This window comes from Balaenoptera borealis (genome assembly GCF_965194805.1).
Source record: "Balaenoptera borealis genome assembly, chromosome: 7".
Classification (NCBI taxonomy): Eukaryota; Metazoa; Chordata; class Mammalia; order Artiodactyla; family Balaenopteridae; genus Balaenoptera; species Balaenoptera borealis.
The window spans coordinates 11016573-11044511 of record NC_138864.1 but is presented as its reverse complement, the minus strand read 5'-3'; the positions used below and the strand labels follow the sequence as shown (position 1 = coordinate 11044511).

Genomic DNA, 27939 nt, shown 5'->3' with positions numbered 1-27939 from the left:
TGGGGATAACTCAAGTCCCAGTAACTTTCGAGGGTTCAGGCCATCCAGTGTGTTCTCTGACCACGACAGAATAAAATTAGCAATCAGTAGTTACATGAGGACATATGGAAAATTCCCAAATACATGAAAACTAAAAGACGTGTTTCTAAATGACCCATGGATCAAAGAAGAAATCAAAAGGGAAAAGAGGAGGTATCTTGAACTGAATTAAAAATGAAAATATACTATATCAAAATAGGTGGGGTGCCACTAAAGCAGTATTCTAAGAGAAAATTATAGCACTAAAGGCCTACATTAGAAATGAAGAAAGGTCTCAAATCAACAACCTCAGCTTCTACCTACGAACTATAAAAAGAACAAATTAAGCCTAATATAATCAGAAGAAAGGAAATAATAAAGATCAAGGCAGAAATCAGTGCCTTGAACAAAGAGAAAAAGTCAATGACATCAAAGCTGGTTCTTTGAGAAAAATAAAATCTATGATCAACCTCTAGCCAGGCTGATGAGAAGAAGAAAAAGAGGCCACAAATGACAAATAACCACCACAGAACATAATTTTTCCTAACCATCCCATTTCTGGACTCTTGTTTATCATTCTGGGGAGATACAAAAAGTACAAACAGGAGAACCAGAAATGGTCACACCAAGCAGATGAAGCAACTCAAAGAAATGTCAAATGGGGATATTGACAAGGGGCACTGTCATATGGGACGGGGGGGGCAATGTCATGTGGGGACTGTGGAGAATGATGGAATACAGGAATGGTAGAAGCAGAGGCATTGATATATGGGTTGTCATACGTGACTGTCTTCCTTGACATGGCATGATATGGAGGCTGGGACCTGGACCTCCTTCCTCCTAACCTCAGTGGCAACTCTGATCTTCAACTAGATCTACTTGGAATGCAAGGCTAGACTATTTATTTTGGAAGGAATTTTGTCCATGGAATAAACACTGATGATGATATCTTTTTCAGAAATGAGACTGAGCTAACAAGCTGTTACATTTGTAACTAAGTTAAGACTTTTTGTTCTGTAGAGAGAATCTCAATAGTCTTTGGAAATGTATTCTTTCATAGCCTTACCTCAATTCAATAACTTATCAGGTCTCAAGAATGCCGGAACTGGCCATGCCCAGCACACAAAAATTTCCATTTATTTTTTAGGCTAGGGCAGCAAACCTGGATCCAGAGAAGGAGAAGAAAGTAGACGCTGCTGACAGCAGATGTCCCGCCAGTAAGTCAGGTGGCTACGCACTCCACCAGCCAACCCTGTCAAGAGGTCAGATGATAAGTGGTGCACGTCGACAGCATGATTTCTTGGTCCCTGGCAGACTCAGTCTCCTTGGTCAATTTCGGTTTGGGATATGATGTTACTCAAATGCTGGTGAGCCTTTCGTGGCTAAAATATGCCTAACTGTGTTGATTTTTAAAGGAGCAAGTTGCCAGATAGCTGAGTTATAATGTCGAGAGGGTATCCTTGCTTCAGGCAGAGCTTCTGAAGCTCTCCAGCTTGGCCTGATTTTCTGATCTTTCTTCCACCCACATTTCCTGCTGGTGTTCTCTCTGGAGATATTTGGTTACTGACACAAACATATTACCCTGATCCCAGATAATACAGAATTTTTAAGCTTCTAAGAGTGACTCTACAGAACCTACCATGGCACAGGATCTCTCCCATCTGTCTTGGTACAAAAGAAAGTAGAAACAGATGGTGTGGGGCCCAAGACAGGGCCGGATCTCATTAGGGAGAAATCAGAACAACTCAGGATGTCCACTCCCTGAGGATCTTAGATGCCTTCATGCTCTGGAACTTTTACCCTTAAAAGATAATTGGAGAGAAGGATAAACCATGGGCCCAGCTGGAGAAAGGAGGTGTTAGGAAGTGGTTCACATTGTTAATTTTGCATGTTACAATAACCTTAAATTATTTTTAAATTAAATTTTTTACTTTGATAAACCTATAACTAAAACCTATAACTATAGGTTCACATGCAGTTTTTAAAAAGTATACAGAGAGATCCCACGTATACTTTACCCAGATTTCCTCAATGGTAACATTTTGAATAACAACTACAGGACAATATCTCAACCATTGATTTGGTCAAGATCCAGAATGCACCATCACAAAGATACCCCCTGCTGCCCTTTTATAGCTACTCCCTAATCTTTTAATTAGCTCCTCCGCTAATCTTCTCTCCATCTCTATAATTTTGTCATTTCAAGAATGTTGTATAAACACAATCATATAGTATGTAATAACCTTTTGAACTTGGCTTTTGCCCTCAGCGTAACTAGAGACTCGCCCAGGTTGTTGCCTTTACCAATAGTCCCGCATACTGTTCCGTGGTGTGAAGATTCTGCAATTCATTTAACTGTTCAATCAGTGAAAAATATTGGGGAGGTTTCCAGTTTAGGAGTATTACAGATAAAGCTGCTAGGAACATTCATGCACAGGTTTTTGTATGAATATGTTTCCATTTCTCTGGGATAAGTGATCAAAGGTATAATTTGTGGGGCATACATTTTCATGTTTCACTTTATAAGAAATCGCCAAACCACTTCCCAGAGAGTGGCTGTACCGTTTTACATTCTCACCAGCGATGGATGACTGATCTAGTCTGCATTCTTGCTGGCATTTGGTGACACTACTTTGTAGTTTTGCTATTCCCATAGGTATGTAGTGATATATCATTGCGGTCTTACCTTGCATTTCCCTAGATTGCTAGTGATGTTCACATCCTTTCATGTGTTTATTTGTTATCTGCACATTCCCTTCAGTGAAATGTCTATTCATTTTGAGGTCCATTTTCTAACTGGATTATTTGTATCTTTATTGTTGAATTCCAAGAGTCCTTTATATACATGAAACACTAGTCCTTTGTTGAATATGTGGTTTGCAAGTAATTCCTTCTAGTCTATAGATCGTACTTTCATCCTCTTAACAGGGTCATTTGCAGCACAAAAGTTTTAAATTTTGATTAGATTCAATTTATCAATTTTTTTCTTTTATGGATCATGCTAATTTTCTCCTTTGCTTTTTCTTTTTTTCAAAAATGTTGTCATTTTATACTTTTCCATGATCCATTTTCAGTTAATTTTTGTAGAAGGTGTGAAGTGTAGGTTGAAAGGTTTTTTTTTAATTTATTATTTATTTATTTATTTATTTTTGGCTGCGTTGGGTCTTCATTGCTGCGCACGGGCTTTCTCTAGTTGCGGTGAGCGGGGGCTACTCTTCGTTGCGGTGCACGGGTTTCTCACTGCGGTGGCTTCTCTTGTTGCGGAGCACAGGCTCTAGGCACACAGGCTTCAGTAGTTGTGGCTCGCAGGCTCAGTAGTTATGGCTCACGGGCTCTAGAGCGCAGGCTCAGTAGTCGTGGCGCACGGGCTTAGTTGCTCCATGGCACGTGGGATCTTCCCGGACCAGGGCTTGAACTCGTGTCCCCTGCATTGGCAGGTGGATTCTTAACCACTGTGCCATCAGGGAAGTCCTGAAGTTCTTTTTTTCTTTTGCTTCTGGATGTCCAATTGTGCCAGCATCATTGTTGAAAAGGCTGTTCTTCCTCCATTGAATTACTTTTGCACCTTTGTTAAAAATTAGTTTGCCCTATTTGCGATGGGCCTATTTCTGGATTCTCTGTGTCTGTCCCTCTGCCACTACCACACTGTCCTGATCACCGCCACCACATAGCATAGCTGCCTTCTCCACAGGCATCACGTAACTTCCCTCTGCACAGGAAACCAGCTATGAGAATTATAAATTTTGTCACCCACAGCATTTGAAGAAAAACGCTCACCCTCTGCAGGGCACTGGCTGTTACTAAGGTCTTTCAAAGGTCAGCTCACATTCCTGAACTTTGACTCTCAAGTTCCCTTGCTGCTTTCCTGACAACATGACCAGGGAGATGGTAAAAAAATATAGTAACTTACAAAAGTATAGACTCCAAGAAGGAGGCCGTGGCAAGCACAAATCTCTGGAAAATGATTCAACTCAGGCCAACTGCCAACCATTCTTAGGTCTTTAGTTTTTCGAGGCCAAGAGCTAGTATTTTAGTGCTATTTAACCAATTCCACTATGTAGAAACTTAATAGGGAGAGACATCCAAGAGAAGAGGGTCAGCCCTGGAATAGGGTTCCCCCAGTCCCAAAGATTTTCATAACTTATTCTACATTGACTTGAATTCTGAGGATCTGATCAAATAAATCTCCACACTATGCAGTGAGTGGTGACCTTCCTGGGTGTAGCAAACCCATAGGTGCTAGTTGTGATTTGGACTCTTTCTCTTCCACGCAAGAAAGATCTAGTGGGATGCCAGTAAGGGAGTGTGGGTTCTCACAGGGAACCTCTTGCACCTGCTCTTCCCCTCCCCTTGGTCCCACTTAAAACTGTTGAATTGTCAAGCCCGTCAACTTCACGATTCCTGATGAGCTATTCAGGACACACCTACAACCGGCAGCACCCATGTGTGAACTGCTGCTTTAGAATTTACCCAAGATAGGTACTTACTTCAAGCTGCTATGGAAATGGCTATGGAAGCGTGGTCCTGGTGACATGGATTCGGGGTGTCCCTATGGGATTCTAACACGATCTTATCCCTCGGGAGCAAGTTGCTCACCCGAGGGGGAGGTAATGAGGCACTCCGACCTCAGAGGTTCCTGCATCATTATGTTCCATCTCTTAGGAGTACACAGTCCCCCACATGGTTTTAGGGGAGCTCCAATTATGCTCCTGTTTAAAATAGCAAGAAATAATTCATTTTTGGTTTTTAACTGATCCTTTTCAGAGTTAAAGAACTCAGATGATCTACTTGTTTTATAATTCTTAGGATAATCAACAGGTACTTAAGAGGCCAACAAAGCCTCCCTAAATGAAGCTCTACATAGAGTAAAAGATAAAGTTTGTGAAATTATTTGAGTATTTTACTTTTATCAGATTTGTGGAATTAAATTTCTCAGAAAGTTGGAGTTAGTTAAAAACTATATAGTCCTTATCTTCAGTTATCTACAGTAGTTTAAATGTATTTGTTGTGGGTCGAATTGTATCTCTCCCCAAAGACGCTGAAGTGCTAATCCCAGTACCTGTACATGATCAAATTAAGATGAGGCCATGAGGGGCTTCCCTGGTGGCGCAGTGGTTAAGAATCTGCCTGCCAATGCAGGGGACATGGGTTCAATCCCTGGTCCAGGAAGATCCCACATGCAGCGGAGCTACTAAGCCCGTGTGCCACAACTACTGAAGCCAGCAAGCCACAACTACTGAAGCCAGCGAGCCACAACTACTGAAGCCCGTGTGCCTAGAGCCCGTGCTCCACAACAAGACCGCAATGAGAAGCCCGCACGCAGCAACAAAGACCCAATGCAGTCAAAAATAAATCAATAAATAAATTTATAAAAAAAAAAAAAAAAGATGAGGTCATGAGGGTGAGCCCTAACCCAATGCAACTGTGCACTTACAAAAAAAGGGAAATTTGGACACAAAGCCATGCACACAAGGACGTCATGTAAAAATTGGAGTTATGCTGCCACAAGCCAAGGAGCTGAGAGAAGTAAGGAGAGAGGCCTGGAACTGACCTTTCCCGGGCGCCTCAGAGGAGCCCAGCCCTGCACACCACCGTCTCGTACTCGGGAACTCCAGAATGGGGAGACAGCACATTTCTGTTTGTTGCAATAGCCCTAGCAAACTAATACAGTATTTTATTTGGGGAAATAATTGTAGTTTGTAAGACTCCAAACTAAACAGAAACTTCTTCAAAAAGAAGCCAGCTGAGAGTGCAGTTTAGTCTTTGAGAATTCAACTTTTTTGGCCCCCATTACAAGATAATTTGGTTCAAATAAACAAATTATATCTTTGTAGTAACACAGAAGTGCTGGTTTATATCCATGGTGCCTCAAATGCTATTCTAGCACACATCTAAATAAAAAGAGATTAACAGTAATATTTCAACTTTGTTGGAGCTCTGTCTGCCAGGAAGAAATGAATCAGCAGCTACAAAAATGTTCCTTCTTGTGAAGTTATCACAGGCAGACATAATATAATCCATGAAAGCAGAGAAAATTTATCTCAGAGGCTGTCTGTTTCAACATTTCTGTCTGGTTATTGCCAATTCTAATTTATTAAATATTTATAAATCATATACAAATAATTCTATTAAATTTAATTAGCATTTCTTGTGACATCCAACACGGGAAAAATTCCAAGATATACTTAGCTGTATAGAATAGGCTCAGAAAAACAACAAGAACCATTAAAACTAATCATATCCCACAACTGTGATTCTACCATTTTGTCATCTACTTGAATAATATAATAGGTCCTTTTTATTTATTTTTTAACATCTTTATTGGAGTATAATTGCTTTACAATGGTGTGTTAGTTTCTGCTGTATAACAAAGTGAATCAGCTATACGTATACATATATCCCCAAATCTCCTCCCTCTTGTATCTCCCTCCCACCCTCCCTATCCCACCCCTCTAGGTGGTCACAAAGCACCGAGCTGATCTCCCTGTGCTAAGCGGCTGCTTCCCACTAGCTATCTATTTTACTATCTATGTGGTAGCATATATAAGTCCATGCCACTCTCTCACTTCTTCCCAGCTTTGTCCCCTCCCTGTGTCCTCAAGTCCATTCTCTACGCCTGCATTTTTACTCCTGTCCTGTCCCTAGGTTCTTCAGAACCATTTTTTTTTTTTTTTAGATTCCATATACATGTGTTAGCATACGGTATTTGTTTTTCTCTTTCTGATTTACTTCACTCTGTATGACAGACTCTAGGTCCATCCACCTCACTACAAATAACTCAATTTCATTTCTTTTTATGGCTGAGTAATATTCCATTGTATATATGTGCCACATCTTCTTTATCCATTCATCTGTCGATGGACACTTAGGTTGCTTCCATGTCCTGGCTATTGTAAATAGAGCTGCAATGAACATTGTGGTACATGACTCTTCTTGAATTATGGTTTTCTCAGGGTATATGCCCAGTAGTGGGATTGCTGGGTTGTATGGTAGTTCTATGGAAACACAAAAGAACATGAATAGCCAAAGAAATCTTGAGAAAGAAAAACGGAGCTGGAGGAATCAGACTCCCGGACTTCAGACTATACTACAAAGCTACAGTAATAGGTCCTTTTTAAAAGTTTTTCATTGGAAATAATTTCAAATGATTTCAATGAGCACTCATATACCTTTCACTCAGAATCACCTGTTAACATTCTGCTCTTTTTTACTTTATTATTTGCCTTCTTCCTATCCATATGCATGTTCCAGTGTTTTCTTCTTGCTCAGTACTCAATTTACTGTGTATTTACTACATATTTACTGAGTACCAAGCCCTGTAGAAAGCACTGTGGTGGAGAGAAAGTGAATGAGACAGAACTCAGCTAGCAAGGGCAGACCAGGATCAGGCCCACCTGATCATTTTTAGTCGAATGCAGGAATAATCTGGTCCTTACATATTGAACAAATCTTAGGAATTATGGGGTACCTTCTTCCTAGGCAACTTCAGTGTTGTCATCATTAATGGCCCCACTCAGTTTCCCATGAAGAAACTCATCATCCTGCAGATCCAATTGGGCACAAAAGTTGCCCACAACTATGCCCATGATCCTGAGATCAATATTTTCCAACTTCCAGAAATATTATGTCTTCTTGGTGGACATACTTTCAAGTCAATGGGCCCCCAGCCCCTGGGATTGTGCCTGGCACAAAATACTTGGAGAGTGAATAAATCTTGAAACTCAGTTTGAATAATCATATATTAAGCCCATAGAGAGCACTTGCTGTATGCAGGTGCTGACATTTACTTCTCTCAGGGGCCCTTGGGAGAGTCTGTACTAGTATCCTCTTTTCACAGAGGTGGGCATTAAGATGTGAAGAGGTCAATCACTTGCCAAGGTCCACCCAGCCAGTGGTTAAAACCGAATCTCACTCAGCAGGTGCTTGACCATCAGACCTGCCTGCCTCTTCAGGCAATCCATCCTTTCCGCATGTTCAGGTTAAGCTGATATCTCTTTGAACAAACCTTTATGAGCCTGTTTTCTCCTCCAAGATTCAAGTTTAGGGTATTCAGATATCTTGCATCATCAGTTAGAAAACACCGTGAGTCACTGCAGATTCAGTAAGTTGGGTAGATAGAACCCAGCTATAATTATAAAAACTCCTGGATATGAGGGGAAGCACAGCAAATTTCCTTGACAGTCAGGTTTCTGTGACCTAGGCTGTCTGACTGCATTTAAAAAGTCAAGTCTTCGGGGGCTTCCCTGGTGGCGCAGTGGTTGAGAATCTGCCTGCCAATGCAGGGGACACGGGTTCGAGCCCTGGTCTGGGAAGATCCCACGTGCCGCGGAGCGGCTGGGCCCGTGAGCCACAACTGCTGAGCCTGTGCGTCTGGAGCCTGTGCTCCGCAGCGAGAGAGGCCGCGATAGTGAGAGTGAGAGGCCCGCGCACCGCGATGAAGAGTGGCCCCCGCTCGCCGCAACTGGAGAAGGCCCTCGCTCAGAAACGAAGACCCAACACAGCCATAAATAAATAAATAAATAAATAATTTAAAAAAAAAAAAAAAAAAAAAAAGTCAAGTCTTCTAAAATCTTCTTCAAGATATACCCCAAACTGGAGAAGTTAAGGGAAGAGACGGAAAGGAAACCCACCCTCTTGATGGCTTCCTTTATTGTGAATATCACCGGCCCTCAGGGCTCACAACACAGACCTTTCTGAAGCCAGGAGCTGCGGACATTGGATGAGCCAGCCCTCTCTGTAAACCCCCATCAGCTGTCACAAGGATCCCGTGTGTGGAAAGTGAACGCAGATCTTCCACAGCTGGACAAAACTTCCCAACTTCCCCCCGGCAGGTGGGTGCTAAGAAATTACTCAATAAAAATTAAAAAAAAAAAAAAAAAAAAACCACAACGAGATTTCAATTCACACCTGTTAGGATGGCTATTATCAAAAAGACAAGAAATAACAGGTGTTGGTGAGTATGTGGAGAAAAGGGAACCCTGGAACACTGTTGGTGGGAATATAAATTTGTACAGTCGTTATGGAAAACAGTATGTGGGTTCCTCAAAAAATGCAAAATAGAACTATTATATGATCCAGCAATCCTATTTCCTTATATATACCTAAAAAGTAAATAAAATCAGTATCTCAAAGTGAAAAAAATAAAAAAGGACCAAAAACCACTCAGGCAGACTGTGTAACTTGAGGTCAGAATGTTCTCGATCTTCTGGATGTTCCTGCCTTACTCAATCATGCAGTTGAGTCATAAGGGGAAAATATGTGGGGGAAAAGCCTTCTGGCATCTCTAACTCACACCGGCATTCTCAGTGGCCTGGCCAGTTCCTACAAAGCAGTGAGTCCCCGAGAGACTGCAGAGCAGTTTTGGGACCTGGGCATCAAGAATTTGGGAAGGAGTTGCCCGGGGGACAAAGCACTTCTGCTCAGTAAGAAGTGCAGACTGGTGCGGAGCTTTCTTTCCAGGCCAGATTGTCACAGCTGAAGAGAGAGCCGGGGGCCCATGCAGGGAGCCAGGCCAGTGAGGAGGAGGCCAGCGGATTCTGATGGAGGCTGGCAGCCCCGCCGCATTTCACTGCAGTGAGTCACTTAGACGATACAAAGAACAATGTGATTTGTAGGTGGTTATTGATAGCCCCAGGCATCCAGTCGTTCTAGTTTATAAAGATACAAATCTTAATGATTAATGGTTAAGATGAAAAAATCAATGCCCTCAAGTTAGGAAATTCAAACAGATTGTTTCCTCAGATCACACCACACAAAAGAGGGTCTGTTCTGTGAAGTCCAGCCTGTTCGGCCTGTTCCAATGCCAAGTACATTCCCGGTTCTACCCCACTCAAGGCCAGCTAAACTCTCACTGCAGAAACTTGAGTTCGCCAGCCATAGACACACCTGGGAGCCCGGTGAGAGAGGCCCGGCCCTGACAGCACTGGCTTTTGTGAATATACTTCAATAAGTGTCTCATGCGACGGTAGGTCCAGAAAGAATTGTCTTTTTTCATGGTACAAAATGAAGATTAGCGATTACATTGCTGCTGAAAATCTCCCTCATCTTAATCAAGAACAGTATGTCAAAAAGGCAAAGACACAGCCATTGCAAACCTCCATCATCATTTGAGTGAAGCTATTTTCTAAGCTTCAGAAAATTAGTCTAAATGACTATAGGTTATGATTATAGTAGGATTCACAACAGTCTGTGCTGTGTGCATAAAAGACTACCAACCAGTTTATACATTTTAATTGAAGTTCCCTCTGGCTGTAAGAGTTATTAAGTCTATAAACAAGGTAAGTGTGCTTACAGGAATCAGATCATGAATCCCTTTTAAGGAATGAGTCCCTTAAAAGTATCAACACTATTATGGGACTTTTGAACTGACAATCTCTCCTTGTCCTTAACTCAGTGGGAATGTTTTGGATATTGTACCGTAAGACATAGCACTGACTTTTAACTTGAGATATATTCTTATTTTTAAGAATTATATCAATTCCTTTTTTATTAAGAGTATGGTTTAAAAGTTAGGAATGGATATTAAATTTTATCAAATACTGTCACGGAGAAAATCAAATGACAGTTTCCTCCATTTTTTGGTGAAGGTTATTAATATATTTTCTGATATTAAAACATTTCTGTTCCTGGTTTAAAACTCATACAATCACGACATATTACTCTTTTCTGATGCTAGATTCTATCTGCCTATGTCTTATTTAGATTTTTTGGTATCAAAATCAGTAAGACTCTCTTGTGATTGTTTTGTTTTGTCTTTCTAAATTTCAGATACTTTTGTCCATTTTTGATAATATATTGCTTTATCTCATAAAAACACATGTGGAAGCTTTTTCTGTCTCTCTGTTCTGGAACAGTTTACAGAGCATTTTTAACTTCTATGTTTCTTAATAATTTGGTATATTTCACCTGTGAAACCATCTGGGTGGAGGTGCCTCTGGAGGGATAGAACTCCGAATGCTATTTAAGATTTCTATCACTAAAATCAGTTTGGTGCATAAGGAGTCTTGATGGCTGTTCTCTCTTTCCAAATGTCTTATAATTCATTTAATTTCCTTAAAGGTTTTTCCCTTTCTCATTTTTATTTTGTATATTACTATACTCACTTTTCCATCATATTGATATATATATTAGCTAATAATTTATCTACTTAATTGTTAAAAGAATCATCTCGGATTAATTCATTTTTGCTGTTGATATAATTAAATTATGCTTTCAGTTTTAAAAAATTTTTATCTTATATTGGAGTAGAGTTGATTTACAATGCTGTGTTAGTTTCAGGTGAACAGCAAAGTGACTCAGTTATACATATACATGTATCTATTCTTTTTCAAATTATTTTCCCATTTAGGTTATTACAGAATATTGAGCAGAGTTCCCTGTGATATACAGTAAGCCCCTGTTGTTTATCTATTTTAAATATAGCAGTGTGTACCTGTCAATCCCAAACTCCCAATCTATCCCTCTCCCCCACCCTTCTCCCCAGTAACCATGAGTTCATTCTCTAAGTCTGTGAGTCTGTTTCTGTTTTGTAAATAAGTTCATTTGTATCATTTTTTTAGATTCACCATATAAGCAATATCATATGATATTTGTCTTTCTCTGTCTGACTTACTTCACTTAGTATGATAATCTCCATGTCCATCCATGTTGCTGTAAATGGCATTATTTCATTCTTTTTAATGGCTGAGTAGTATTCCATTGTATATATGTACCACATCGTCCTTATCTAGTCATCTGTCGATGCACATTTAGGTTGCTTCCATGTCCTGGCTATTGTAAATAGTGCTGCAATGAACATTGGGGTGCATGTATACTTTCAAACCAAGTTTTTCTCCAGATATATGCCCAGGAGTGGGATTGCTAGCTCTACATGGTAGCTCTACTTTTAGTTTTTTAAGGAACCTCCATACTGTTCTCCATAGTGGCTACACCAATTTACATTCCCAGCAACAGTGTAGGAGGGTTCCCTTTTCTCCACACCCTCTCCAGCATTTATTGTTTGTAGATTTTTTGATAATGGCCCTTCCGACAGTTATGAGGTAATACCTCATTGTAGTTTTGGTTTGCATTTCTCTAATAATTAGTGATGTTGAACATCTTTTCATGTGCCTCTTGGCCATCTGTATGTCTCCTTTGGAGGAATGTCTATTTAGGTCTTCTGCCCATTTTTTGATTGGGTTGTTTGGGTTTTTCTGGTATTGAGCTGTATGAGCTGTTTGTAACTTTGGAAATTAATCCCTTGTCTCTTGCATTGTTTGCAAATATTTTCTCCCCTTTCATAGGTTGTCTGTTCATTTTGTTTATGGTTTCCTTTGCTGTGCAAAAGCTTTTGAGTTTAATTAGGTTCCATTTGTTTATTTTTGTTTTTATTTCCGTTACTCTGGGAGATGGCAACTGTATGCCAATAAAGTGGACAATGTGGAAGAAATGGACAAATTCTTACAAAGGCATAATCTCCCAAGACTGAAGCAGGAAGAAACAGAAAATATGAACAGGCCAGTCACAAGTACTGGAATTGAAAGTGTGATTAAAAAACTCCCAACAAACAAAAGTCCAGGACCAGATGGCTTCACAGGTGAATTCTATCAAACATTTAGAGAAGAGTTAACACCTATTTTTCTGAAACTATTCCAAAAATTTGCAGGGGAAGGAATACTCCCAAACTCATTCTATGAGGCTGCCATCACCCTGATACCAAAATCAGACAAAGATACCACAAAAAAAGAAAATTACAGGCCAATATGATGAACACAGACGCAAAAATCCTCAACAAAATACTAGCAATTCGAATCCAACAACACATAAAAAGGATCATACACTGTGATCAAGTGGGATTTATCCCAGGATGCAAGGATTTTTCAACATCCGCAAATCAATCAGTGTGATACACCACATCAACAAATTGAAGAATAAAAACCATATGATCATCTCAATAGATGCAGAAAAAGCTTTTGACAAAATTCAACACACATTTATGATAAAAACTCTCCAGAAAGTGGGCATAGAGGGAATCTACCTCAACATAATAAAGGCCATATTTGACAAACCTCCAGCTAACATCATACCCAATGGTGAAAAGCTGAAAGAATTTCCTCTAAGATCAGGAAAAAGACAAGGATGTCCACTCTCACCACTTTTATTCAACACAGTTTTGGAAGTCGTAGCCATGGAAATCAGAGAAGAAAAAAGAAATAAAAGGAATCCAAATTGGAAAAGAAGAAGTAAAACCGTCACTGTTTGCAGATGACATGATACCACACACAGAAAATCCTAAAAATGCTAGCAGAAAACTACTAGAGCTCATCAATGAATTCAGTAACACGGCAGGATACAAAATTAATACACAAAAATCTGTTGCATTCCTATACACTGACAATGAAATATCAAAAAGAGAAATTAAGGAAATAATCCCATTTACCATCACATCACAAAGAATAAAATACCTAGGAATAATCCTATCTAAGGAGGCAAAAGACCTGTACTCTGAAAACTATAAGATGCTGATGAAAGAAATCAAAGACGACACAAACAGATGAAAGGATATACCATGTTCTTGGATAGGCAGAATCAATGTTGTCAACATGAGTATACTACCCAAGGCAATCTACAGATTCAATGCAATTCCTATCAAATTACCAATGGCATTTTTCACAGAACTAGAACAAAAAAAGCTTAAAATTTGTGTGAGACACAAAAGACTCTGAATAACCAAAGCAATCTTGAGAAAGAAAAACGGAACTGGAGGAATCAGGCTCCCTGACTTCAGACTATACTACAAAGCTACAGTCATCAAAACTGGTATGGTACTGGCACAAAAAACAGACATATAGATCAATGGAACAGGACAGAAAGGCCAGAGATGAACCCACGCACCTATGGTCAATTAATCTATGACAAAGGAGGCAAGACTATACAATGGAGGAAAGACAGTATCTTCAATAAATGGTGCTGGGAAAACTGGACAGCTACTTGTAAAGAAATGAAGTTAGAACCCTCTTTAACACCACACACGAAAATATGCTTTCAGTTTTACACAGCCTTCCCTCTGCTTTGCTCAGGTTGAGTGTGTGTTCATGTGCATCTGTATATTTTTCCTGCCTATTTTAGTTGAGTACATACCTAGTTTACTTTCATTAGTTGTTACTCCATAACATAACCATAGATTTTCCTCTAAACACCATTTATCAGCATACACATTGTCTTTTGTTTTAATCCTATAATCCAGAAATAATAATATTAACCTTATAGTATGAAGATAAATGCATAATAGTCACCCTTCTTCTAAATTAAAAAATTATTTTTCATTATCTTACAAAGTACTAAGTGGTACCCTATCTTTTTTCTTTATGTATATTTTTTTCTTTTAATTTCTTTTACACATTTGGTCATTAGATTTCCCATTCTACAAAAATTATGTTTCTCCTATGATTTGCCCAATTTTCTACTGATTGCACATTTAAACAGTTTTTAATGATTTAAATAATAATTAATAAAAACACTTCTAAATAATTTAAATAAATTTTAATCACTTGGAAGTAACTTGAGTTTTGGGGGAAGGGAAGGTATCTGGATGTCAGTAGATACCAGTAACTTTATTTTTAAGTCCAGTAACTTTATTAGGATTTTTGTTTGTTTCTTTGTTTTTTGTTTGTCTTTTTTTCTGGGAGAAGGAAGGATTTATTATTACTTGCAGCAAGTAAGGAGAACACCAGGGATCTTTCCCAAAGCAGTGTCTCTACAACAGCAAAAGTGGTGAAGTTTTTTTTTGTTTGTTTTTTAATAAATTTATTTATTTATTTATTTTTGGCTGTGTTGGGTCTTTGTTTCTGTGCGAGGGCTTTCTCTAGTTGTGGCAAGCGAGGGCCACTCTTCATCACGGTGCGCAGGCCTCTCACTATCACGGCCTCTCTTGTTGTGGAGCACAGGCTCCAGACGCGCAGGCTCAGTAGTTGTGGCTCACGGGCCTAGTTGCTCCGTGGCATGTGGGATCCTCCCAGACCAGGGCTCGAACCCGTGTCCCCTGCATTGGCAGGCAGACTCTCAACCACTGCACCACCAGGGAAGCCCAAAAGTGGTGAAGTTTTAAGCTAAGATACATGCATATTCATGAAGGGGCTTGAGCAGAGGAGAATCAGCATAGAATTGGGGCAAATGTCAACTGAGTCCAAGCTTTAGTTGATCAAAGTCAGGAGTGTCAACATCATTCCATCCTCCACCTGGGTGGGTCCTTAGTTCCTGCAGAACTTAATCCTTTGACCAACAAGACAAATTCAGGATTCAGTCCAGAGAACAGTTACACTGCCTGGGTGAAGCGCTGCTGCTGTCCAGCGCCTGGCCCGCTGCCCTGGGCTCGGCAGCCGGGTCTGCGGGCAGCCCACTACCTTCCTGGAGACACTACAGTGAGGTGGTGGCTGACCATGAAGATGACCCCAACTTCTTCAAGATGGTGGAGGGCTTCTTCCACCGCAGGGCCGGCATCATGGAGGACAAGCTGGTGGAGGACCTCAGGATCCAGGAGAGTGAGGGTGTGTGGCATCCTGAGAATCACAAGCCCTGGAACCATGTGCTGAGCCTGTCCTTCCCCATCCCGTGCGACCACAGCTCCTGGGAAGTCATCGAAGGCTACTGGGCCCAGTACAACATGGATTTGTTCTGTTTTTAATAGATTTGAATCCATTTCTTCCCTTGGATACAATGCCTTTTAAAACATATAGATTTATATCTCTATTTCAGGAATGTTTTCTTAAATTATACCTTCAAATATTTTTTTCTATTTAAATTTTATGGGCTTTTTTTGGGGGGTAGAGGGAGATACTAACTATACATATCCTTTCTTCTTCTTTGTCTTATGCATATTCTTCTTTGTCTGACTTCCATGTGTAATATTTTCCCGAAAATCAATTTTAACACTTTCAAAAAATCTAATTTTGCTGATTAGTCTCAAGCCTGTCATGTATATCCTTCACTCTCTTTTCTGTGAATCTCTCTCTCTCTCTCTCTCTCTCTCGCTTCATCTGTATTTCTGGTATCTTTTCATCCCTTTTTTTTCTTTTCCTTTTCTTCTCCATTTCTTTCCTCACCACTGTTAATTTATTCTTTGTCTTTTAATTTCATTTTTTAGCTCTTTCATCCAGGCTTTGCAGTCTTATTTCAAAGAGCTCACTTTTTCATGAATTCATTTGTGTGTGGAGAACATCTTAGTTACAGTTTGACCTGCCTGTGGCAACCGTTTTCAAAGGTCTGATCTTCATCTCCTTCTCTTTGGGTCATTTTTAATTACTGCTTTTCCCTGTGGTATGTTTGCACAGATCCAATAGTGACTGGTGTTGACTGTGACTGTTCACTTCTACATAACGGACTTCATCTTTGCGTGAGGGGAGCCCTGCCCCAGCGATTGTTCATTAGGGCTGGGCAGGGGCTGCGGATGAGCCTGAGTAGGAAGCTCCTCCGGTTCTCATCTTTGCCAAGGAGCACTGTCACTGCCACTCAGCCACGTGACGATGACTGCTCTGAGATGCAGACCATCTCTCTGGATCTCTGGGAATCCACCACTAGAATGCACTTTTCACTGGAGCGCTGAATTCACCTTCCTTTTTCACTGTGCATCTAGCCCCAGTGTGGATCTGTGTGGCTCCAGGCCTGTGAGCCACCAACAGATCCTACTATATTCAGGCAATGGTGAAACAAACATAATAGGATATGATTCACAGTCCAAAGAGGAAGACATGCATATAAATAAAGAATTATAGCAATTTTTATATTTTTGGCACATTCCCTTTATTGGATATGTGATTTGCGAATATTTTTCCCATTCTGTGGCTGTCCTTTCATTCTCTTAATTCACTGAGGGGGACGTGGAAAATACCCAGTGCCTGTTGATTCCCTCCTGTCCCTTTGTATGTACAGAATAGGTTACAGGTTAACAACTCTTTCCATGCACCTTTTTTTAACTTAATCCTCATAAAAACCAGAAGCACTCCTAATTAAATTATACCCATGGAGTCTGTGGCTCAGATAAATGAGATGATACAACAGAACCTGCCTTGCTGGAGAAATAACAGGCGGGGTCCCCACCCAGTCTCCCACCTCCACATCCACTCCCAGCACCCGTGTCCATCCCACCAGGGGCTTCTATGAAGACCTCTCACCTTTCTACACTTGAGTTCATTGGGAAAGCACTTTTGGGCGTACAGTCTCATCTATTCTCACCAAGGTGTCCATCGGCAGATGAATGGATAAAGAAGATGTGGCACATATATAAAATGGAATATTACTCAGCCATAAAAAGAAACGAAATTGAGTTATTTGTAGTGAGGTGGATGGACCTAGAGTCTGCCATACAGAGTGAAATAAGTCAGAAAGAGAAAAACAAATACTATATGTTAACACATATATATGGAATCTTAAAAAAAAAAAAGGTTCTGATGAACCTAGGGGCAGGACAGGAATAAAGATGCAGACGTAGAGAGTGGACTTAAGGACACGGGGAGGGGGAAGGGTAAGCTGGGATGAAGTGAGAGAGTAACACTGACATATATACACTACCAAATGCAAAATAGATAGCTAGTGGGAAGCAGCCACATAGCACAGGGAGATCAGCTCGGTGCTTTGTATCCACCTAGAGGGGTGGGATAGGGAGGGTGGGAGGGAGACACAAGAGGGAGGAGATATGGGGATATATGTATACGTATAGCTGATTCACTTTGTTATACAGCAGAAAGTAACACACCACTGTAAAGCAATTATACTCCAAAAAAGATGTTAAAAAAAATTTTTTTAATGAAAGCTGGATGTTTTAAAATTTACATGGGCAAAGGATCAAGGTTTTCTGTGTGTCTTGTTTCCTCATTAATTAGTGCAAGGTCAACAGTGGCCTCTGACAACTGAACCCAGACAAGCTGTCTCTGCTGGCACACCCTGGCTCCCCGCAGAGTGAACAGCACGGCTCAGCCTGGGGAAAACGGCGGGACAGGCTCTAGCCAGACTAACCAAGAGAAATACCATTCATGCTACAGGTGGAAGAGAAAGTTTTCCAGTTGCCACGTTTTAAAAAGTAAAGATAAACAGGTGAAATGTATTTTATAATATATTTTCTTTATTATATCTAAAACACTGTCACTTCAACATATGTTCAAGTGTAAAAGTTATGAATGAGATATTTTACACTCTTAAATTTCATACTAAGTGTCCGGCATCCAGTGAGTATCTTACACTTTGACACATCTGCACTTGGACTAACCACACTTCCAGTATCAAGAGCCTCCTGTGGCTAGTGGCTACCTCACTGGACAGCTCGTCAGCAGAGTTCCCTGCGTGCACAGTGAAAAGGGCCCCTTACCTGCCTCTACCTGACCTGAGGGATGCCATAAAGACTTCTTAATTACTGTCATTATTACAATTATCATTTATGGAACATTCACCACGTGCCAAGGACTTGTGTGTGTGTCTGTGTATATATACATACACACACGCTCAGACCCGAACAGAACCTGATGTATCATGGTCCCGTCTTATGAAGGCTCGGAGAAGGTTAAGTAACTTCCCCAAAGGCACGTGGACTAGGAGGGGCCGGGTCAGTTGACTCCAGAGCCTACTTATTTCCCCATCCACACACTCATATATATTGCTCTCTGTCTGTGTGTCCTACTCCAGCAGTAGAAAACCACTCGTTTTTGTTGTGAGGACACCTCATTCTTCCAGCACCTGGGAGGCAGCTCTAGCTTACGTCCCAGCTGAAGTCCTTGTGGCTGTTTCTATGGGGGGTCAGTTTAACAACCCTCAGGGCAGGCACCCACAGAAGTGGAGTCAGAAGGGAAGGCTGTAGCGTAGGCGGAGCCAAGGTCTTCCCTTGGACAGCATCACAGTGCGTGGCCCCTGTTTGGTTGCCTTGAACACTTGCCATATCTGATTCCATGACACCCTGTGACTGAGGTCCATAAACCCTTGACATAACCCTTTGTGGAATCAGTCAGTCACCTCATCAGCAAGAGTAACGAGGTGGCCAGAGGCCACATAGCAGGTGAGGCCCACCCCAACTATAGCGAGCTGCGAGGCTGAAGAGAGAGGGCTACCAGATGGGCTCCCGAGGAAGGAAGGGCTCGCTGTGATACCTGCACGACCTGGAGAGCAAAATCCCGATCATGCCATAGAAGTGGAAACAGAGGTGAGTCAGGCTGAGCACCAGGAAGACCAGCTGAGGGAGGCAACACAAACAAACCAGATAAACAAAACTACTGGTAAATTGTTCCTTAAGGTCTAAACTCCACAGGCCCTTGGGGCGGTTTGAATGCATCCAGCACGGAAACCCCACCCGGTGCCCCGCGTGATGGACTCAAATGAGTTCGACGTGGGCCCTGCACTCATCGAAACCCTGGAGTGTGAATATCACTCTCCCGCCTATCAGGTCTCCTAACCTCCATGCCAGCCCCTCCCAGTGCTTCCTCAAGATGCTCAAAAGAATGTTTTCATGTATTTGTGAAATCTACGAAATATGAAATATATATTATCAGTTTCCTTGGACAAGTAAAAACCCTTTAAAAGCTCCTGTATAAGGAGCTTCCTTCAAGTCTGTTTATGGTTATCTCGCCATTGACGAGCTACCCATTCGTCCATGCCTTCATTCGTCCATGCCTTCACTTACTCATGCCTTCACTCATGCAGAAGAACAAGAGGAAGAAGAGGATGCTCAGTAACATTGGGAAATAACCTCTTTGAGCCAAGTCAGCCTTGCAGAGCTCCTGTGGACCCTCTGAGTTGACACTTTTAAGCTAAAAAGGTCCTCTTTTGGGGGATTCCTCCTTCCCTCCCTCTGGGGAGTAGTGCTGGCACATACTACCATTCATTTCAAAGCAAAGAAAGAGTGAGCATGCAGTGAGTGCCAACTGCGTATCAGGCACTACGGCCCCGTGACTGGAAGAAGAATGGCAATCACTGCTTCACAGAAGACTGACGTGAGGCAGCGTGCATGGAAAGCACGCTGTGAACCACAGCCACACGGTGAGCACTAATCTCACACCCCACCTTCCTGCCTCCACGCCCCCAGCCCATCACAAAGTGCCTTGTGCCTCTCGGATGGTCACGCGCCCAAACTCAGATTAGGTCATGAACTTTTGGGGGGCCTTTTTTTTTTTTTTTTTACAGACGTGTGGTTTTTTAAAATTAATTAATTAATTAATTTTTGGCTGAGCTGGGTCTTCGTTGCTGCACGTGGGCTTTCTCTAGTTGTGGTGAGCCGGGGCTACTCTTCGTTGCGGTGCGCGGGCTTCTCATTGCGGTGGCTTCTCTTGTTGTGGAACATGGGCTCTAAGCGCGTGGGCTTCAGTAGTTGTGGCATGTGGGCTCAGTAGTTGTGGCACGTGGGCTCAGTAGTTGTGGCACGTGGGCTCAGTAGTTGTGGCACGTGGGCTTAGTTGCTCTGCGGCATGTGGGATCTTCCCGGACCAGGGCTCGAACCCGCGTCCCCTGCATTGGCAGGCGGATTCTTAACCACTGTGCCACCAGGGAAGCCCACCAGGAGGAGCCTTACACATTCTTTTCCGTCTTCTTTTGGAGTCACATGCACTGTGCCCCGTGGGCCCACTATCAGAAGCTGCAAATGTCATCAGAGAAAAGTTCATTGTGGGTGGTGAATGTGAGGTACTGGAGAGCACCGCTGTGTGCCAAGCCACACTGGAGTCTGGGACAGAAGGAAAAACCAGTAGCACTGACCCTGTCTTTGTTTAAAATTTTGATGTTGTGTCCATCACAAATTTTTTGGCATGAATTTTGATTTTTTACTTTGCACTAGAATATTACTTATCTTGAGGACAGTTTGTGGTACCCGAGGTGAGTGCAGCACCTGGGAGCAGCCCGTTCTCCCGCCCTTCCCTTCCCTTTGTGCTCACACACAGGCACAGCCCTGAGGCTCCATTCACAACCCCAACATGGACTGTGTCATTCAACTGTCTCTAGAGTCTAAAACCTCACAGCATTTCCTCGCTTCACTCCCAAGGCAAAGCATGCTTGACCTGGAGTGTCAGCTGGTCTGAGATCTTCATAGCACAAAAGTGAAATATAGGCCAAAGGCAGCAAAGTTCCTGAGGAAAAGTTCAGAATGATTTCTGGTACTTTCCATTGCTCAAGGAAACTACGGGAATACATTCCATCTTACCAAGACCCACTGCGTTAAAGGCGTATGCTCCTTCACCACCACCCCCCCACCACCACCCAGCTCATATGTTGAAGCCCTAACCCTCAGTGTGGCTGTTTTTGGAGATGGGCCCTCTCAGGAAGTAACTAAGGTTAAATGAGTTCATAAGGGTGAGGTCCCAACGATGGAATTAGGGTTCTTATAAGAAGAGGAAGAGACACCAGACACACCAGAGATCCCTCTCGCCACCACATGAGGACACAGTAAGGCGGCTGTCTGCAAGCCGGGAAGGGAGCACTCACCAGCACCCGACCACGCCATCACCTGCATCTCAGACTTCCAGCCTCCAGAGCTGTGGAAGATCAGTGTTTGCAGTTTAAGTCCCCCAGAGTACGGTATTTCATTATGGCAGCCTGAGCTAAGATCCAGCTGCGGATAAGGCACGAGGCCTGGATGGAGGAGGGTGCCCAGCCCTGGGTGAACCCAAGCTCCTGTGTTCCATGAGTGGGCCAAGTGCCCAGTGAACTCGCCTCTGGAAGCAGGAGGTGGAACAGTGGGGCTGAGTCCCTGCAGAGGATGGTGACTGACTCCAGCAGGGAGGAGAGGGTGAGACCCCCAGTGGGGAGCATCTCAGCGCTCAGGGACACGCTTGAGAAGAGCTGGGTTGGAGGGCTGTAGAGGGTAAAGTGCATGGACACAGCCCTGGGGCTCTGGTCAATCCAACCACTGGCCCTGGGGCCGGTCAGGGCTGCACGTGCAGCAGGCCTGCAAAGTGGTGCAAGTCATAGGGACCCTAGCAGCACCCCGTCCCAGGCTCCACACCCAGAGGCCGGATGCAACTCCTGGGCTCACAGAGCTGGACAGATGGCCCTTCTGCGTCTTCCGACCCCTTCAGCAGTTCATTGTCCCTCTCTCCTTGCCCGGGACCCCCAGGCAGAGGGAATCTTTCAGAGAGGGGGGCTTCCATTTCCCATAGGTACAACTCGGGGAGAAATACCCCATCTGTCACCACAAGGATTCTAGAATATTCATTTTTCTTTTTTGGCAATGGACTCCATCATTGGAAAGAAGCTACCTTTTACCAATCCGTACTTACTAACAATTAAATCATTTCTTTGTTGTTGTTGTTGTTGTTATTAGTACTACTCAGAGGCAGGCATTACTGTAGCTGCCACAGAGCTCCCTGTCAGTCTCAGACAATCTGTCACCACCGGTGTTAGCACAATACCAGGGAGGTGGTGGCAGGGACAGTGCGACTGGTGGGACAGGCCAGGCTGGCCGACTGCAGTCTGTGACTGCAACGTGGGTGGCTTGAGCCTCTGTTCCTCATCTGCACGAGGCAGCAGGTTAGCCCTACCTCATAGAGGTGCTTAAGGACCAGATGAGGCCGTATAGACGCCCTGCTTAGCACAGAACAAGTGTCCTTTAGGTTCTATAACCTCCAGACCTTCTAGCAATCTGGAAGGAAGTTTTGGCTTGTGCTTTCTCATGCACTTGGAGACTGCAGGGCTGAGTTTGCCTTCTACTTCTGTCAAGGCCTAACCGCATGGCCCCGGGGAAGTGACTCTGTCATTGCACAGTAATAACCACCTTGTTCTGGCCCTGGGAAGCTTTCTTCTTGAAAACATTCTAAAGGTTTAGCCAGCATTCTAAGAAAGACAGCAGCTACCTCCCCAGGCCTTGTAGCAAATCAGAATGATCTATTTTTATCTTTTTCTAAAGTTTCTCCAGTGTCATCCCTGTAACTGCACAGAATACAACAAATGCAGAATTAGCAACACAGTGTTTGAGGAATTCAGGATGAAGAATTTAATTTTTTTTTTAAAGGTGGAAAATAAGAAGTAAGCAAAGAATACGGTTATGACTCAAAATGCACATTCACTGGTAACCTTGCTTCAGAAGGGCAGGACAAGCCTTGTCTGGCGGCTTCCGGATGGTCCCATCTTAGCTTTTGCTCCTTCTCGCTCCAGAGGTGTCCCTGTGCCTCCGTTGTCACAGCACTTTGCTTACTGAACCAGCCTTCCATCCCCATGGGCCTACGAGCTCCTATGGCCCAGCCATGCCCCTGCGTCCAGCTCTGGCCTGGCAAACAAGGGGTCTGGAGAAGCTGGTGTGGCTAAAGGGGGTGTGAGAGGAGGGGGCAGAGGTGTGAGGGGCAGAGAAAAGAATAGGATACTCTGGGGACAGCCGCGGGCCTTACGACCTACAGATCGTTCAAGAACCTGCACCGTGTTACGAGTCGGGTGTCTGTGGCTATTTCACCCCACTGTGACACCACCCCTGTGAAGGGCAGATGGACGCCCACCTGAGCACCCGGCATGCTGGCTGTGGAGAGGCCTCCCTGGTACAGGCCTTCCAGCATCGTGGTCGGGCGCCAGTCCCACCAGCCATCCACGCTTCTCGGGCCACCGAAGGAGTGCCTGGCACTTCTTAGAGCGAGAATAGAAACAAAGAATTATTTTTCTAACGTAAAGTTATGGGTATCCCTCACTTTTCACAAGTTCACTGTATGCCACCTCACTTTTAAGAAAGACGTACCTTCGTACCTGTGTTTGCTAACTGCAAGACATTCAAAGAGGAGTTTTACTTTCACAAGAAAAGGTGAAACACAAGAACGGCATTCAGGCTTGGTGCGTAGCAGCCATCATGGAGGCAGTGCGCCCTCCAGGCAGGGAAAGGGGCACCTCTGAGCTGCTTCCTGGGAAACGTGCTCCACATCTCAGCATCAAGCTGCCATGGCTTTGAACCGTCTATGGTTTATCTCTATTTATTTTGTGCATCTGTTAGCAAGACTTGTCCTAAGGTAACTGCTTCTTCACTTCACACCATTTCAGCTTAACCAAAGTTTTCACAGGAACGTTCTGCTCTCAGGACAGCAGGGGACACCTGCACTCGGCAGGAATGAAACCAAAGCCAGCTGCAGTGGGGAGTGCCCCCTAGCGGCAGGTGAGGAGACAGAATAGTGGAGAAAGCACTCGTTCACGTGCTCACTCATTCACTCCACAAACGTTACTGTGCAACAACTGCGTGCAGGGCACTCTTCTGGGCACGGGAAACAACAACAAATAAAATACATCAGCAAAACATATATTGTGTTAGTGATAAAGGTTAAGGAGAGAAAACTAAGCAAGCTAGACAGGCAGGAAGTGGGGGGCGGGGCAGGTGGAGATTTTTCTCTAAGTGGCCACGGAACACTTCAATACAAGGTGACGTTTCAGCAAAGCCCTGAGGGCAATGAGGGGTCAGCCACATGGACGGCTGCGCAAGGGCGTTCCAGGCGCAGGAGAAGGGGAGGCAAAGGCCTGGATGGGTGCGTGCCTGGGAGGTTAAGGGACGGTGTGGGAGCCCGTGTGGCTGGTACAGAGCATCCGTCAGGAGAGGAACAGAAGAGGGAGGCTGGGACCACGGGCAGAGATGCCATCCTTCCTCTGTGTTACTGCCTCCTGGGCCTGGCACTTAGCCTTTCCCCAGACAAAAAAATCAGAACAACAGCAAACCCTTGCTTCCCAGGACGGCTGTGAGCGTTAGATGAAAAGGCACAGACCAAGTGCTGTACTGGCACACAGTAGGGAGCCAACAAATGTTAGTGTGTTTTCTTTCCATCAACTTATTACACTTGTTAGGTATCTGTTTCACTCGCCAACAAGGAACTGATTTAAGGGAGCAATGAAATCATTTCAAACTGTCAAAATTGATCACTGTTCGCTCGCTTAGACAGCGCAATAAAGCTACATGCATGGGCCAGAGCCGCTCACAGCAGCATCAGGGGCAGGCGTTTGACCCTGAGTTGCAGCCAAAGGGAAAGGAAAAAGTTAAATTTCCTCAGAGAGAAAAAAGTACTTCTCGCCTGGCTCTTAAAATCTTTCCTACGTGCGACTTCGCGCTAAGGGGCACAGAGTAAAGTCAGAGGTGACGAACTCAGAACATACCCACAGCAAACAGAGATGGGCCTGGTGCGGCTGCTTCACCCAGGCCTCTCTCCGTGAACAGAGGGACCAAAATACGTTTCCTTTTCCTTATAGAGGGGCTACCTCCCATCTCTTCCTGGCCTTGATCTTTCATTTATTTATACATTGTCAGAGTCTAATCTCTGCAGGCCCTTCATTGGGTGCTGGGTATCACTTCTCTATACTGATTGCAACCTTGGTCAAACCATGTCAAACCATAATTCAAAAAGAGTCACGTACCACAATGTTCACTGCAGCTCTATTTACAATAGCCAGGACATGGAAGCAACCTAAGTGTCCATCGACAGATGAATGGATAAAGAAGAGGTGGCACATATATACAATGGAATATTACTCAGCCATAAAAAGAAACGAAATTGAGTTATCTGTAGTGAGGTGGATGGACCTAGAGTCTGTCATACAGAGTGAAGTAAGTCAGAAAGAGAAAAACAAATACTGTATGCTAACACATATATATGGAATCTAAGAAAAAAAAAAAAAGGTCATGAAGAACCTAGGGGCAAGACGGGAATAAAGACACAGACCTACTAGAGAATGGACTTGAGGGTATGAGGAGGGGGAAGGGTAAGCTGTGACAAAGTGAGAGAGTGGCATGGACATATATACAATACCAAACGTAAAATAGATAGCTAGTGGGAAGCAGCTGCATAGCACAGGGACATCAGCTCGGTGCTTTGTGACCACCTAGAGGGGTGGGATAGGGAGGGTGGGAGGGAGACGCAAGAGGGAGGAGATATGGGGATATATGTGTATGTATAGCTGATTCACTTTGTTATAAAGCAGAAACTAACACACCATTGTAAAGCAATTATACTCCAGTAAAGATGTTAAAAAAAAAACAAACACAAAAAAAACAAAAACAAAACCGCAGGGTGAGCTGGGGACCTGCAGGAGCATTGGAGGCGGGGTCGAGAAAGTGAGGCGCTCAGGAAGAAGACAGCTGGGGGAGGGTGGAGAGGGGCTGATGAAGAGGGAAGGAAGCAGACACAGTCCTGTGAACATGCACAAATGCAGTCAGGGAAAGGCTAAGAAGGGAAGAAACAGAGAGGCAAGGAGAGTGGGAGCGAAGGAGGAGGGAGGGGAGAGGGGAGATGCTGGCCAGTTCTCTACACAGTCCTAATGAGCTGCTCTGGAGTGTCTGACAGCCCAACTGTACATTTATAGATTATATGCTCCATATCCTGCATGAGAAAGTAGAGAGATACAGACCTTTAAAGCCACGTTGCGTTTGCACAGCTTGGGGGAAATGTTATCACTTTCCGACACTCGTTCCCTATTGGGGTGACATTAAAGAAAAGTAAAGAAAGACGTGAATGCGACCCAGACATAAACGTCCCACACCCAGACTGTACACATCTCACGCCTCCTTCTTGATGCACTCGGAGAGCAGCAAGTGAACCAAACAATCCAAGAACGTTCCCACTCTGCATTAATTGGAGCAGTTACATAGGACAGGCCTCCAAAGCTAGCTAAACAGCGCAAAAGATAAAATCAGCCGTTATTTTCCACTTACGGCACGTGGGTACAGTGACTATTTTGTGTATCAGTGCTTTATTTGGTGATTTTTGTTTTACTTGGAATTCCATGGAAAACTTACTGAGTTCATAAAGACTTTAAATAAAACTCAAATATGATGGAATCCAGTAACATGGTGATTTTTTGTTAACACACAACAAATCAAGCAGGCCAACTGCCTCACCTTACAGATGAAGATACTAAGGTCCAGAGTCAAAGGATTTGCCCAAAGTCACCTGGTGACCGAACGAGAGCTAGAAACCCAGTTCCTGAATGCAACTTAATCCATTTCCCTGCTGTACTTTAGCTCTTCGCCCTGGCATGCTAACAAATGCTAAGCTTTGGTAAGGAGACGTGGGTGTGCCAGGATCTGACAGCGGAACATTCTGTTACAGTATATCCTATGATATCCTGCCCGGGGGACAGAGTGTCCAGAGATAGTGAGTTTTTGCATCCTTGTAGGAACCACTGATCTACGCAAACCAACCGGGCCAGCCTGTGAGCCAGTAACCCAAGCACATCAACTGCTCTGTACACGAGACATCACACAAATATTATCACAGCTAGTTCTGATTTATCAAGAGGCAAGAATTCATATAAGAAATATGTCAAGTAATGCTGACATGAAATGTGAGGTAAAAAATAAACTAGCAAAGCCAGAAATTTCTCAGGGGTGGAGTTCCACTTCCAGAGAGAACCACCCCAATGGTCACTTTGTTTTGTACACAGCGCCACCTGCCGGCACAAACTGTGAGCCTGCACAGGTAGGAGAGCTGAAAAGTGGGTCGTGAATGGAAATAACCGCTGGTTTTGCAAATAGGGAGACAGAGAATACCGCTTCGTTTCACTTCTAGAATGTTTGCCAGTAAAAAGCTGGATTAATGAGTTATGGAGAGCCCAGACTCATGAACTGAGACACCCACGTCCTACTTGCTGGTGGGTCCTAAATCTACCTTCACGCTCCATTATCTGGGTAGGCATCAATTACCCTCTCTCCCGTGGAAGATAAAAATAAATATGTCTTTAAATAATTGATGATATTAAATAGGTTTTCCAGCCACTGACCCCCCCCCAAAATAATTCAACAAAAATAATTTACATCATAATGAATTACTTAGCCAAAGGCAACGTATTCACAGAAAAGCTGCACGAATGTGGTTTTAAATATTCTCCAGAGAAGTAAAACTTGGAAGACATCATTTGATTTTCTGCCACTGAAAACGTAGTAAAGAATCAATATGAATTCGTATCACGCACTTCGGAATTCAAAGCCAAATTGCTTAAAAGAACTTTCAAATGAATATTTTAGGC

At 43.3% G+C, this 27939-nt stretch overlaps 2 protein-coding genes across 26 annotated transcripts in view; both read right to left on the bottom strand.

Annotated features, from left to right (window-relative positions):
* LOC309632299 (small ribosomal subunit protein uS3m) overlaps positions 1-27939 on the bottom strand; it is a 173823-nt gene that overhangs the window by 115533 nt on the left and 30351 nt on the right. The window contains exon 1 of one of the 25 annotated variants that reach the window (XM_082399664.1): positions 1658-8245. The exons of the other annotated variants lie outside the window; for them this stretch is intronic. Coding sequence (XP_082255790.1) covers positions 1658-1679 — 22 coding nt within the window. The 5' untranslated portion in view covers positions 1680-8245. Of the gene's footprint in view, positions 1-1657; positions 8246-27939 lie in introns of those variants that run through there. 25 annotated transcript variants of the gene reach the window in all.
* Positions 18182-23789, bottom strand: PKD1L1 (polycystin 1 like 1, transient receptor potential channel interacting; the record flags this gene model as incomplete). Its single annotated transcript, XM_082398873.1, is given in 6 exon segments — positions 18182-18981; positions 18985-19142; positions 21519-21915; positions 23007-23261; positions 23451-23571; positions 23680-23789. Coding segments are annotated over 6 exon segments (1200 nt in total), but the record flags the coding sequence as incomplete, so codon positions are not given.